This window comes from Corvus kubaryi, unplaced genomic scaffold, assembly GCF_017639235.1.
Source record: "Corvus kubaryi isolate FWS band 111438036 unplaced genomic scaffold, C.kubaryi_AGA036_p1.0 split1-37355, whole genome shotgun sequence".
Taxonomy (NCBI): domain Eukaryota; kingdom Metazoa; phylum Chordata; class Aves; order Passeriformes; family Corvidae; genus Corvus; species Corvus kubaryi.
The window spans coordinates 801,490-816,380 of NW_024582078.1; the positions used below are offsets into that span (position 1 = coordinate 801,490).

The window sequence follows — 14,891 nt, forward strand, 5'->3', positions numbered from 1 at the left end:
CTCCTTTGCTCAGGGGGGACCTTGTGGCTCTGCACAAGTCCCTGACAGGAGGGGGCAGCCGGGGGGGTCGGGCTCTGCTCGCAGGGAACAGGGACAGGAGGAGAGGGAACGGCCTCAGGCTGGGCCAGGGGAAGATTGGATATTAGTGAAAATTCCTTCACTAAAGGCATTGCCACAGGCTGCCCAGGGCACTGGTGGAGTGGAACACCTGGAAATGTTCAAAAAACATGTAGATGTGGTGCTTGGGAACATGGTTTGGTGGCGGACATGACAGTGCTGTGTTAATGATCTTAAAGGTTTTTTCCAGCCTTAATGATCCTGTGAACTTCCAGCTGTATTTCATTTACCAGCTGCAACCTTGAAATTTTATTTACAAGTTTTTAGTTCTGTAGCTTCTTCTTGCTATAGCAAGGTACCACTCCACAGCTTTCAGAAGTACCTCCTGCCCTCACTCCTTCCCCTTATTTTCTGTAAGCTTGTGACACTGCACAAAGAGAAGGTTTCGTTTAATCAGCTTCTGCAAGATTGTTTTAGTAAATGTAGGCTGAGGAAACTCATTACAGCAATTTAGTTCTCCCCAGTCCAAGAGTTCCCACATTCAATCTATTGATTGTTCTCACTGTGGAAATGGAAAAAAAGGTTTATATCTAGTATAATAATAAAAAGTAGCAAGGAAAATAATATGCTGGTAAACATGGGAACAGTAATCTTCTAATCCTGGCCTACTTTTATAAGAATTCCCTAATTTCCAAGTCCACATACCAGGGAAGTCAGTGAACCCCACAGAAAGCTGAAGTGTGAATAGTGCAAAGATGTCCCATGCCATCAGTGATAGCACTGTGTTTCAATGCAGGGATTCAGAGCTGTTCAGACTCAGAACAGGGCCAAAGAGAATTCTAGAAAATGTGGTAGAAACACTCAAGGGCACACTTTAAAGGAAAGAGAGGCATCTTTCCCATTATAGTTTGTACTGTAGCAAAAAATGCTTTCAGCAACAAGATGATGCCAGAAAATGTGAAGACCTTTCGAATGCTCCTCACAGAAGTGAGTTGCCAAACACAGATTTATCAGAGCTGCTGAGACTGCCAGGTCAGTCCAACTCCCTGTTTCCTGTTCTTAAGCAAAGGTTGCTGATCTTCATTTAAACTTCTTTGAGCTCTGTTCTGTGCTTGAAGGATTCCCACAGTACAAGACAGGATCCGATCTCTCCTTGACAAACTCTCTTCTGTTGAGCTGTCCTTTTGCACAGAGTAGCTGTGTGGCCAGGAGAACTGTTCAAAGACACAGGCAGTTATTCCAGAGACAGCTGCAGGCTCCCAGCAGGGGAGGACGTCCTGCATGCTGCAACATCATTCACTTCTCTGCATATTACACCGACCATCCCTCAAGCTTTGTGTGAGGTGAGGATATTCCAGAGTTGTCAGGCTCCAGAGGTTCAAGATCCAGACAAACAAACCCCTTCCCACATTGAAATGTCACCTTAAATTTCATTTCACCTTAAATGGCTGAGTGAGGAATAAGAACCTCCTATCTTAAAACATCCACAGCAGCTGCCTCCCCTCAAACTCTGACATAATACAAAGATGGAAAACTCCTACTCCCCACTGCTCGCTGGGTCCGCGCCCAGCAGCCCACAATGTACAGCTGAAATATGGCCCCAGTTCAAACTGTCTCTGCTCTTTGGGAGCATGAGCAGATTTGTTGTGCAGCAGCTGCCTGACACACTCGGGATGCTGAGAGTGCTGAAGTTTGGGCTGTGTTTCTCTGGCCTCACAGGTTTGGTGTCAGGGTCGCAGCGGAATCAGAGCTGAGATTCTCAGAGCATAGGAACGAAGTAAATCAATCTCTGTACTACCTCAGTGCAAGGCAACGCAGCTTGGATTAGTTTCTCTGAATATATATTCTGTTGCTAATGTACAGAATCCATTGCATTTTGTTACCACCCCTCTTTAGGGTTGCCAGCAGTTGTCTGGCATTGCGAGTTAATAGAGTAATGAGTTAAAACAATCATACAGCAAGGAGTAAATACCTTCCACAGCAGATGAAAGCCAAGACGCTGAAGAGGTCCCACGTGTGCTGCAGAGAAGATTGTGTGGGGCAGCAGCTCTGAGGCAGCTGGACTCAATGTGTGACAGGAGAAGGCAGGAGCTTTGCAGATAAAGGAGTCAGAAAGCACGTGGAGCAGCACTTGGAGCTGGAGAGGAAACAAAACAGAGGATGTCAACACATAGGCATGAGCAGGGGCAGGAGTGAGAGCCAGAGAACAGATTTTAGGGATGGCTATCTCACTCTCCTGCTGCTTTTTAATTCGTTCACTCCATAAAGAAAGGTGCAGAAAAGGGTTTTGGTAATGAGAGAAGGAGCTGGTACTCGCATGGATTACAAACACTGGCAAAACCACTCTTGTTTTTCTACCACTTGAGGCATGCACACACTAAAATACAATGAACAAATAAGGACAATAAGGCAAATAAAAGCATGTGAAGAAATAGGATCGGTTTCCCAAACATCCTGAACACTTGTGCTTTGCAGTAGTTCACTCTGCTGCCAAGTAATCAAGATGATCTCCCAGGCTGAACTCAGAAAAACATACAGGGGGAAAAATGTAGGTATGGAGCATTTTGCATAGTGTCAACACACTTCCACAGAAACCAGGCTTTAATCCTCAGTAAGTGCTGAGTACAAACATACAAAGTATGAAAGCCCAGGGGTAAAAATTCCTGCAGCACCACAGTTTACAAACCAGCTCTGTCTCTTCATGGAAAGCACCGTTGCTTCTGGAGTGCTGGAACTCCAAGGCGAAACCCCATTTGCTTGTTTCCTTTCTCTGATCGTGTTCAGATGAACCACAGCATTAGAAGGAATATTGTAAAGGTCTAAGCAATAGTAAGAACCTTGTGTTTTTCTTGGTAAACTACCCTAGATGTCAGGAGACTCCTATTTCTCCTGCAAGAACTACTTGTGCTTGCAGAGAACATTACAAGATGACACTGCAATCTGATAACTCAGTGTTTCTGTGGTTTATTTTGTTTTATTTGGTGGTGTTTCCAGATGTTCTGTGGACATCTCTACCCTGTTTCTTAGGAGGTTTTACCCTCTCATTACAAAACTACACCACATCTAAAAGGTTCCTGCTGTGCAGGGAAACAAAATCCTTTTTTCCACCTCTTTGGTAACTAAATTTTTAAACCACCAGCAAGTAGCAAAAAAACTTCAAAGCTGAAAGTTTTTCTTGCACCGAACTAAAGAATTTACTTAGTTTAGATTTAACACACGAATATTATTACTTAATACATATTTTTATTATTATAATATATTACTCTATTACTATTTATTTAGACCTGCTTAGTTTAAAACCCACCATATTTCACATCTCTGTAGTGGAGTGCTTAGGAATTCTAAAGAAATTGTTTTGAACTCAATTTAAATGGGAAAGGCAGGTGGAGTACAAGGGTTTGAGCATTACCACATCTTCGCAATCTGCAGAAAAAACTCAGGCTTTGCAAGGAGCAGATAGACAAATATCTGCCCAAATCCAGTTGTCCAGAAATTATGAAAATATATTTCTCAAATGTCCAGGATATTCAAAGAATACAGAAGTCAAACAGCTTATGAGAAACAGCCCAACGACTTCGTTCGTTTGTACATATAATTCACCTTGGGGTATGCTGGTTTAAGGGAAAATATTAACATTTTTCTGTAGTTCAGAGTATTATGCCCATGCCTTGTGAGTTACAATGAGGAGGGCACAGAATGACTGTGACTGCTGTGGGGTCAATACCCATTTCCTACTGCAATAAAAATATGGAATTCAATTTCTAAAGGTGTCATTTGAGGGGTTTTTGTCATGATTTTCCTATTGTAATGTAAAGTAAATCATAAGAGAGGGAATTCAATCCCTAAGAAGGCAACTGAATTCTGTAGGTCTCATGAAGGTAAAATAGATTTAGAAGTAGTAAAGAATATCCTAGAAATTAAAAAAATAATAAAAGGAGGTGGGCAATGGAGAAGAGGAACATTGCTACTGCTTGGCAAGAATCCTGTGTTATTCTTTGGGTTCTTCACATGCTACAGAAGTAAATTCTACTGACCATGAGTGAGAGGGGAGGATCATTTTATTAAGTGTTTGTAAAAGCACTCGACAATTCTGGATGGAAAAATCCTACACAGGCAAAGCAATATTCCATTCCAGTATTGACTGCTTCTTCCCTATCTCAGCACTGTCTGAGTGAACACAAGAGCAACTCCACATCATAAGATTTTATTTTGTAGATTTTTGTCTATATCCTTAAGGGGTTTTTTAATAGAAAAAAAATCCAACACATCAGTTTGAACTGCTCCAGCTACAGAATTTATCAGGTGCAGCCAGAGCCTCAGTTCAGTAGAACAGAGGTTTTAAAGTTCTCAACTCTCTCCTTTGCTGCATCCTTCTGTACTCTGACTTGCCAAGCACAGACACCCTTCAGCTTCCATTTGGAATTTCTCAGAATTCCTGCCCCATTAAAATATCATTGAGTCATTTAAAATAGTTATAAACACACTGGAAGATTTGTAGAAGATAAAATTCCTTTTGGATGTAAATAATTAATAGAACAGGAAAGTCTGAAAAGTCATGGCCATAATTTATGGCTGCTCCTTGTCCTTACATAATGTTCTTTTCCAAATTCATGATCCAGAGAAACACTGAAGATGATGGAGTCTACCTTTGGGAATCTGATCATGACATCCCAGCTCATTTTTGTTTTCTACCTCATTTCTGGAGTCACTACATTGATGCCTTACACTACAACTCGTGCAATTGCTAAAAATCACCTTTGTTCAAATTTATTTGTGCAGTTGTAGAAAAGTGAAAAAGGAGAATATAAATGAAAATTATGAGCCTGAATAAAAACTAAATGCTAGCATTGCTGCTGGGATTCAGCTGGTTCTTATTAATCAGGGCTTGGAAAAGAATCAGGATTTATATTCCCTTCTGAATAGCTGGAATAAGATCACTAGTTGGAAAGGTTTACTGGCTCTAAAGATATTGTATTTTTCTGCCTTAACTACTCTTGGCTGTAAGAGGGGATGTAACATCACAGTCTGACTGCCCTCATACTTTCTGTTCCCAGCTGAATTCCAGTTCTTTTTGGTAGTGTCGTGAAGTCTGAAATTCCAGTTCTTTCATTACTGGTAATTTTGTATTGGAAACCTCAGAGCCAAATATAGCAAGCCAAGTATTCCCAAATATAAATCCATTTGGGAAAGGTGTAGAGGGGAGAAGGGCAGGCCATGCTCCAGCCTCAGGAAGGCCTTTGGACTCACTGTTTTAAGCAGCAAAAGGGAATGAGTCCTGCTGTGTTTGGATAGGAATTGTAGGGAGCAGCAATCTCATGCTGGCTGCCAGCTGGGCAGGATGGAGGCATCCAACTTTATATGGATGGATTTATCCCATTTATCCTGCAGTAGTTTTCCTGTCAGTTAGTGCCTGAGATCTTTAGTCACTCCTTGGTGCCTATGAATTAGGATATATGAAACCCTGGAGTCCTATAAAATATATATCCAGCTCCAAGGCTATATGGAAAGTTCCAAAGTAATCATCACCTGTCAATCATTGATTTTAGGATTTGCTTTCTGGATGATAATATAGGGATGATATACAACCCTGGTATGCTCAGATAACTTGCTCCTAGCCAGGATTTTTATTTCTAGCTTATTTAATTTACCAGCTTTATGCCATTGCGGTCGTTGACTTCAGGAGAATCAGATTCACACGCTCCTCCAAAGGCTGTTTTCTGTCATTTGTTTTCAGAGATTTGTCACTAGTTTTGTAAGTGATGTGCTTTCCTTCACTTTATTTCAAGAGATTTTTATCTTGACAGAGACAATTTTTTTATCTTTTATTTAATAACTGTCAGTTTGGTTTTGTTATCTGAAGCAGGATGAAGCTTTGTGCTCTGTCAGGGCGGCTCTGTGCATGTTCAACACTCACTAACAGCCCATCTGTCACAGCAAGAGCTGCATCCTGTCACAAGCCTTTACTGGCATGGTCATCTTGACCTAAGATCATGTTTTTTTCCCAAAGGAATCACATTTTAGATGGCTGTTGATGCCTCTGAATTCCCATGAGCACGTTCTACAAGTGAGAGTCAGTATCATGGTGCCAAACGTTGTAAAGCAAATTTGAGATGCAGAACAAATGATTATATTCATAGAAATTTTGATTTTGTTTTACTCACTCAGGAGTTTTAAACTGAGCCTTCTGAAGGTGAGCTCTGCCTGTCCCATGCCATGAAACCCCCGGCTGTGGCTCCAGGCTGGATCTCTCCCAGCAGGTGGCCTCACTCAGCACCAAATGCTCTGAGGGGTGTCAGTGAAGGTGATGGGAAATGCACTCCTTTCCGTCTTTGGACTTCTCTACAGAGACACCAGCAAGTAAAATCTTGATGTACTGGTTCAGGATGAAAGAAAGGATAAAATTAGGCCCTTACAAATAAGCCATTTCCATTGCTTATACCCTAGTAAACATAAAATAAACCTTAAGAAGTGTTTTCCAAAGCCTCACTGGCTTTGGATTTGGTGAATCCCCACCCTGCAGAATCATAGAATGGTTTGGGTTGGAAGAGACCTCAAGGATCATCTGACTGCACCCCCTGCCATGGTCAGGGAATATTCCTCTCTCCCAGGTTACTCCAAGCCCATCCAACCTGGCCTTGAACACTTCCAGGGGTGGGTCCAGACTCATGGTGCTATTCCCCCTTAAGTACCCCAAATTACCAGAGGCTTAATGGGCTATGAGGCATCCCTATTATTACCTTTACCCGGGCTAAGGATGAGTCAGAGCTCTGGAGGCAGATCCTGGGTGCACATCCTGTGATGATGAGGAGGATCACGGTGACACGATGCTCTGTGCTGCAGGGCAGCATTTTTCTCAGTCTATTGCTCTCCCTAGAAATCCTCAAAGGAACATTTCAGTGCTAGAGGCATTTGGGAATAAAAAAAAAAAAGGAAGTGAATGAGACACAGGTAGCTTCCAGCTGGCTCTCCAGCACCCATAAACCTCTTATTTAAGGGCTGAGTCACTGCAGATATAATGGAGGAATGAAATGTTGAGTCCATTAGAAATTCCCATTTTCTTGCTCATCAGCTAAGATCAAGGGAAAGCTGTGCCTCTGACACTGCTCTTAGTCATAATGGCTTCAGGATTCCCTTCAAGGCCTCCCTCCCAGGGCCTCCCTTCTCCCTGAATTGCTACTGCTAAATTTTAATTCATGTAACTCGTATACCTGTGAAAATGTTTCCGTGAGAGATGTGCCAGAGGCACCTTCTCTTTACCAGCAACTTCAGCAGCAACTGCCTCCCTCATTTCTCTCTCACTACCAGAAGCAATGAGACAAAACTAATTCACTACTTGTTGCTTATTTTGGTGACCTCCATGATCCCATTTGCTGCACTGACAGCCAAGCAGTTCTGTTTATTTTTTGCACATCCCTAAAATACGCCAACAACTTCAAGAATGACAGAAAACAACATTCCAAATTGTATCATGCCTTAGATTACAACATTCTATGCTTATGTTTATTGACTATGTTTATTTTTATTTAGAAAATAATTCACTTGCTGTGTTTGACTGAGCCAAATGAGCATTAATTTATCTGTTCTCTGTGTAGGAGCTACTTTAGTGGCATCTGGTCAACGTGCAGTGAGAAGGCTGCACTGACTGCTGTTCGTATTTGGAAGCAATTAATTTAGTAAATTTATTAAATTTTCATTCCTCATAAATTTCCAGACAATATTCCCTGTTTGTCCATTTTTCCTCAGATTCTGTGGGTAACTTTAACAAAAAGGGAATTCCCTAAACTTGTTTTGTTTGGCACTTGCTGCACTTACAGGTCCTGCAAGCAAAGAGCTTTTCAAGACACAGAACCATTTTCTTTTTGATGTGATCCATTTCCCCACTCTCCAGAATCATGGAATCATGGAATCCCAGACTGGTTTGGGTTGGAAGGAACCTTAAAGGTCATCTCATTCCACCCCTGCCATGGGCAGGGACACCTTTCACTATCCCAGGTTGCTCCAAGCCCCATCCAACCTGGCCTCAGACACTGCCAGGGATGGGGCAGTCACAGCTTCTCTGGGCACCCTGTGCCCAAACCAGTCTGGGATTCTTTAATTCTACTCTACATGTGCTGAGACTAAGAAATAAGATTGAAGTGAGATTTTTTCACCCCTCGTGTCTGTCATCCTGGGTGCATGTAAATCCTGAAGAAACACTCACTTCAGCAGGATATTTTATGAATGTCTGGGAGTGGTAGAACAGAGGAATAGTCTATGGATGCTGAATAACACCGCATCATTTACTGGATTCCACCACAGCCAGGAATCCGGGAAAAAGACAGTAAAAGAACTTTTAAAAAAAAGTCCTGCTGAAAATAAATGCTTTTGTGGTTAAAAACCAGCCAGTTGGAACTGAAACAGTGTTTTCTTAGGGTGGCAGAACAGTTGGAAAAGTTGTTGGATTATTTTTGGCAGTGGCCAGCACATTATAGCTCTATCATTACTGGTACTCAACTCTCCAGAGTTCACTGAAAGGGTTATTACTTCACTAGCACATTCCTGCAAAAATACAGCATACTCCATCTGTAGCATGAAGCTTTGGATTCTGGAACTCTGTGTGACCTTTCTGACACACTGATACGAGTGTAACCAGCTCAGCTCCTAAATACTGCAACACCCAGGGGGAACCTGAGCCACAGCCCCAGACAAAGCCAGGGTGGCCAAACCACTGCACAAGTGTTGCACAATGAGCACGTAACAGGGTGACTCCTGTGCCCTACACTGATGAAAACAGGCTGGGAAGGTTTCAGCTGGGGGTTTAAACATCAATTAACTTGTATTTGTGTGTTGGTAAGAGCCAAACCCAGTGGCTGCCTTTGCTGGCAGCCGGTGCTCCCGAGGACAGACGCTGTGCAGGTGGAAAGTGAGTCCAGTTCATGCTTTGGCATTAGCAGCTTGTTCTCCTTAGCAAATGCACTTCAGCCTGAATGCAGCAGGGTTTTTGCAGCACAGGAGTACCTTATACAACCCCTATTTACCTTATGAAATGGAACAGATAAGCTATTGAATAATAAGATTAATAAAATATTATTGCTATTCCTTTCAGTGCCATGAATTTACAATCAGAAAATGTGTTTTGATGAGAAAGTGTCAGTGTGCTGGATTTAATTGGTGAGGAAAATAATGGTTTTCCCTTAACTGAGGTCTATACAACCATTCACAATGTAGTGATTAAGACTGGAGTCATTGCTGCCCTTACAGTAGCAACACAACAAACATCTAAGTATGTGCTTTTATGTGCCTGCAAGTTTTGTATCTTCAATTCTTCTCAAATATCAGCCACAGTCAGATAATTGTCTGCCAATATGCGGCAATATGTGATTTTCCTCCTGAATTTAATTGTAACCAGATTTGCTTCCCAGAACAGATGTTGGGGCTGTGAGCCCTGGTTTGTCCCTGGCTGCTGTGCAGTGCCAGGTATTGTTGCCCCACAGGGAAAAACTCCTGGGTTTGCTTGTCGGACCGATTAAAAGTTTTAACTTCGGTTAACCAAAGTTAAAACTTTTAATCGGTCTGACATTTGCTGAGCCTGGAAGGTGTCTGAGAGGGGTGGGAAGCAGTGTATTGATAACCACAGTTACAAATGTGCTGCTCTGCAAAGTTTGGAACTGCTTTAGACAAGCTTGATGCTGTGACAGGGAAAAGGCACAGCTCAGAAAGCCAAGGGGGTTCGTCCCTGTGCTGCTGCCAAGAGGGGAATGGTACTGAAAACACTGATTTGCTGGCTAATTATTGAAACAAACCCTTCTGCCCCTAGTGACCCACGGCACACACAGCTGGCAGGTGCAGCAGGGCCCCATGGCAAGGTGCAGCCCAGCCCGGCTCAGCTCTGGATGAAATAAGGACCTTGCTGGGGGAGCAGTTCTTTGTGCAGTCCACTCAGAGGTAAGCCAGCACTCACTGCCCACAGCAGCCTGAAGCCACCCATGGCCAGGCTCACACAGCAGCCACACCAGAGGAAGGGCTTAAACGACACTTGACCAACATAGAAGTGGGATTAGTACAGGTGTTGTAATTTTGGCATTAAAACGCCTGTGATAACCTCTGTGGCCGGGGTTCCCATCAGACATCCACAGACCACCAGCACTGGAACTGGCAGCTGCACATCCCCTGCGAGTTCAGGTGGCTGCACGAGGCATCCACTGTGAACATCTCCAGAAAGCACCATGAGAGGATCTAATAACTGTGTGACAAAGTTTAGACAGAGAATCATAGAATCCCAACCTGGTTTGGGTTGGAAGGGACCTCAAAGCTCCCCATGGGCAGGGACACCCCAGACTCCCCAAAATAGCCTGTAAAATACCTCTGTGTGCCAGCAAAAGAATTCACAACCCTCACAGCCCAAGGCACACCTATTCTTTAATATTAACTTCTCCTGCCTGTGTTGTCATCAAGTCTCATTCATTTTTTTAATGTGTCACTTTCTATTCTCCACTAACTCAATAATGGATAAAAAGATTCCATTTTGAATCTTTACAAAAGTTACCACGTATCCCAAATATGTTCTGTCTGTGTTTGGGCCACACTCCACAGAATGATTTGCCTCAAGGAGAGGAAATACAAGGCAATTCAAGAAAAAAGGCAAGCAGGCAAGGTCTTTCTGCTTTTGTGTTAATGGCCTTAAAGCAAAAATCTCAGCACGTGCAACACAAGAAACGCGGAGAAGGGAGGTAAATGTAGCTGCATTTTAGAACAGCAAATTTTGTATAGCACAAAACCAGAACCAGCTCTTTGCTGACATTGCAGCACCTCTTTCCTATAGAAGGAAATAATAAAAAAGGGGTTTATGCATAAACACAATGCGTTGAGGCTGCTATTGGCATGGCTAAATTGTGCCTGGATTTTGTTCTGCAAACCTTTTCCATTAACATTTCTGTTGGGAAAGCTAACTCTTGAGAGATGTAATGAAGCATCTGACTTTAATTTGGTTGTAGAACAAGGGGTTACTCTCTGGAGGGTGCACAGCCAAGCTCTGAGCTACACCCAGCTCTGTTTCCTTATACAGAGGATGACGAGTGCTCCAGCACGAGCAGCACGTGGGAAAGCAGCAACCCTCAGCCTTTCTTTAAGCAAATTAAAGTGGCTTTGGAACAGTAAGGATTTGCTCCGTGACAAACATTTGACTCTCGTCGTCATCATTTTGTCCCCAATGCCTCCAGCCCAACAGTTGCACAGACAAGTGCTCACGTGGCTTTTGGCCTTTCTCTTCCTTCCTCCCCTCCATGCAGGCTCTGCTTCTCCGCCCTCCTCAGTCACTACCTTCACTTGGCATCTCCTGCTGGTTTCCTAAATGTTTGCTCAGCCCTGCACAAACCCTGCTGTTTATGTAATTTCAGCTCCTGTCCGAGATAAGACACACAAGATCCTATGGGACATCTTAGGGTTGTTCTGCATTTTCCACAGGATTATGCTCTGGCAGAGCACCCTGGTTGAGTCCTTTAGAGCTGCTTGGGATTCTAATCTGAAAAATCTCCACAGAGAGGGGGAACTGCAACCATAATTGACCCACACCCAGAAAAAACATTAAGACATGCTGGGAAATCACAGTGGAACTGCAGAGCCCAATTCCTCTGGTACAAAACCCTGTTTGTCCAGTGGCTTTGGGGCTCCCTGCCTGCTGGCCGACCACGGCAGAGCTCGGGGCCAGCTGAGACATGTCAGGAAAACAAGGCAAAGAGACGGGGAGGAGCCTCACCCGGGCTTTTCTGTTTATACCCTGTCTCTGCTTATTAAGTCTTTACAGAGGAAACACAATGTCTGCCCTTCACTGCAATTCCAGAGTGTTTCTGAATGTCTCTCGTTCCGAACATGTGGCTGAATTAGTCAGCACATGGTAGTTGCCCAACGAGGTATTACTGCTGCTGCTCTGCCAGCATGAAATGGGTCTTAGCAAGGGTTTAGACAGTTGGCTTGCACTTTTCCACGCCCAAACAGATGTGCATATCCTCTGGATCGAAGGAGGACCAGCACTGGCACTGCGTCTGCTCTGCAGGGACTTTTGGGGAGTTCTTGCTTGTGGCATTCTGAAAAAAACAGGTGTTTCCCTGTCCAGAATTCCCAGTACTTTGGCCACAACGGCTTTAGCTTTGCTGTATCTAAGATGCCAATGCAGAGGTAGCTTGGCACCCACAGTGCTCCCGTATCTGCCCTTGAATCTGGAAAAATCCCATCTGCCCTTGTGACACAGATACCTGAGCTCTTTGAGGGGGGAGCCTGGGCCTTATCTGCCCTAAATCAGTGATGTGGTGTGTCCTGAAAGGGCAAGTGGGAGAGCTGGCAGCTGCTGGAGGCTGCTGAGCCAGCCAGCAGTGAGGCCTGGCCACATGGCAGGTGAGTGGCTGCTGAGGGTGTGACAATGGCACGAAGTACTGGCTTGGTGGCCCCCACCATAGCCCCAAGGACACCTCTGCACACAAGTTTAGGGAATGGACAGCTGTTTTAGCCAAGGGCTGCTTCTACTTTCACTCCTCTGCAGCCAAGAGACCAGCCCTGGCCAAAAAGGTTGCTGCAAAACTCACTAGAGATCTGACTCCTGGGAACATGCTGTCGCCATATGGTCTCCACATTAATAACACCAAACAAGTGCTTCATAAACAGTGCTCTAACAACAAATACCAGAGGAATTAATAATAATCTAGCTATTATTTTCTAATGTTCTCGCTTTATTAAGAACATTGATGCTGTCTGAATGAGCTCTTCCGGAAGAACAACATCTGGCACCCACATGAATACCTGATGAAATCCGTATGATTCCGGGTATCTGATAAATTTATGGCCAGAACGGCAGCGGTTTGTGCCCGCCCAGCTCGCAGTAACAGTGCCTTTCTCTCTCGTTCTAGGTCATAACGTAATGCCCATGCTGTTCTACACTCTGATTGTAGCTTTTTTGATCGGCACACAGGCAGCTCCCAAGTCAGAGGACAATGCTCCACTGGAGTATCCTGCAGAACACTCCCTGCTCAATACCCAGAGCGACCGACACCACATTGCCCAGGCAGCTCCGCAGACATCCCACGGCCACACCACGTGGAGCCTCGGTAGGAGAGAAGCTGTAAACATCACCGTGGACCCCAAAATTTTTAGGAAGCGGCGTTTCCGGTCTCCCCGCGTGCTGTTCAGCACGCAGCCCCCGCCGGTGGCCGGGCAGGGGCAGAATTTGGGATTTCTCAGTGGCACGGGGGCTCTCAACAGGACTGCCAGGAGCAGGAGGAGCACGCACCCCGTGCTGCACCGCGGGGAGTTCTCGGTGTGCGACAGCGTCAGCATGTGGGTCGGGGACAAAACCACGGCCACCGACATCAAGGGCAAGGAGGTGACAGTGCTGGACGAGGTCAACATCAACAACAACGTCTTTAAGCAGTACTTTTTCGAGACCAAGTGCAGGGACCCCAAGCCGGTGTCGGGCGGGTGCCGCGGCATCGATGCCAAGCACTGGAACTCGTACTGCACCACCACCCACACCTTCGTCAAGGCCCTGACCATGGAGGGCAAGCAGGCGGCCTGGAGGTTCATCCGCATCGACACCGCCTGCGTCTGCGTGCTCAGCAGGAAGGCAGCGAGGCCCTGAGCCCGCGCCCGCACCCTCCGACCCCCCTACCTCAGTCTGTAAATTATTTTAAGTTATAAAGGACTGCATGGTATATTTATAGTTTATACAGTACAGAAAGAACCTCATTATTTATTAAACTCTTTTGGAAACCTTTGGTGTTTTTTGAGTTATTTACTGGCAGAGCTCTTTAACTCACCTTTAATTCATCTCTACAACTCTGAAGTGTTCACAGGGCCGTTGAACAAGCTTTCAGCAAAAAGAAAACATTTTCCACACAGTTTTCACACATAGGCCTCTCTTCTACAAGAAAATTTCCCTCAGAAAACCTGCCAGTTTATTGTAGGTTTATTTTCAATTGAAATTTTTTTGTCCAGATACCAAGAGACCGAAACGGAATTTTGCTTCCAGTGTTACTAATTATCCATAAAGGTATTAATCATATATAATTAATCATCGTAGTCGGGGTAGAAACACTAGTTCTTCATTGTTGCCAGATCAATTTCCAAGTAAGACCTTTAGTGTATATTTTTAAATTGCCAAAGTATTTTAATTGCAAAAATAATCCATTCTGAATTATTTTGGAACATTTGTCTGCACAAGAAGAGAATCTCAAAGCGTGTATTTTTGCGTTAAAATGATATTTTACAGCTCATTACTTCAGAGCTATATTAGAGTGATGGGATTTCAAATGCCAATATACTTATATAAATTTTAAAAGTTCACATGCCTTATAATCCAAATTTGATAATTTTCTCAAGCCAGTATTCTGGTAATGGGGACCTGCCATAGGAGCAAGTCTTTTCATGCACGACAGAATAAAATCAAAAAATAAATATTAAACAAATCACTGAGGCTGTGTTTTAGCAAGGACCCAAAATAACCCTGTGCTCAAGATTTCTGTGTGTTGGGGACATTGACCTCCAGAAATACCCGGCGGAGCCCCAGGCCTGTGCTGGGCGTTTCACTGCACACTCCAAAAGCTGCAGATCCCCTCATTGTTTCCCTTGGAAGAGCAGCTGTTCTCCATTGCAGAAACTGTTTCAAAACAAATACCATCAAGGTTTTTCAGCATGGTCCCTTCCAAATCCTAGAGGGCACAGCCACCCTCGCCTCCCCTCCTGCACGGTTCTTGCTTTAATGCAAAAAGCAGAGCTGACTTTTGCTTCCTCCACGTAAGCAGCCCAGCAGGGCAGCAAATCTCTGGAGAAAACGTGCTGGGGTAAAACAGTGCCAGAGGAATTAACCC

The 14,891-nt window shown here is 44.2% G+C and overlaps 1 protein-coding gene and 1 long non-coding RNA gene across 3 annotated transcripts in view; one reads left to right on the forward strand and one right to left on the reverse strand.

Annotated features, from left to right (window-relative positions):
• LOC121657585 overlaps positions 1–6,952 on the reverse strand; it is a 40,289-nt gene extending 33,337 nt beyond the window's left edge. Inside the window, exons 1-3 of the long non-coding RNA XR_006013668.1 lie at positions 6,795–6,952; positions 6,219–6,430; positions 2,030–2,194 (exon numbers count right to left, since the gene is read on the reverse strand). This is a non-coding gene — a long non-coding RNA (uncharacterized LOC121657585). The remainder of the gene's footprint in view (positions 1–2,029; positions 2,195–6,218; positions 6,431–6,794) is intronic.
• NGF (nerve growth factor) overlaps positions 1–13,799 on the forward strand; it is a 26,981-nt gene extending 13,182 nt beyond the window's left edge. Inside the window, exons 2-3 of one of the 2 annotated variants that reach the window (XM_042013454.1) lie at positions 9,854–9,981; positions 12,936–13,799. In XM_042013454.1, coding sequence (XP_041869388.1) covers positions 12,947–13,663 — 717 coding nt within the window. In that variant the 5' untranslated portion in view covers positions 9,854–9,981; positions 12,936–12,946 and the 3' untranslated portion in view covers positions 13,664–13,799. The remainder of the gene's footprint in view (positions 1–9,853; positions 9,982–12,935) is intronic. The other variant, XM_042013455.1, reaches the window with a different exon arrangement.
• The last annotated feature ends 1,092 nt before the right edge of the window (positions 13,800–14,891 follow it).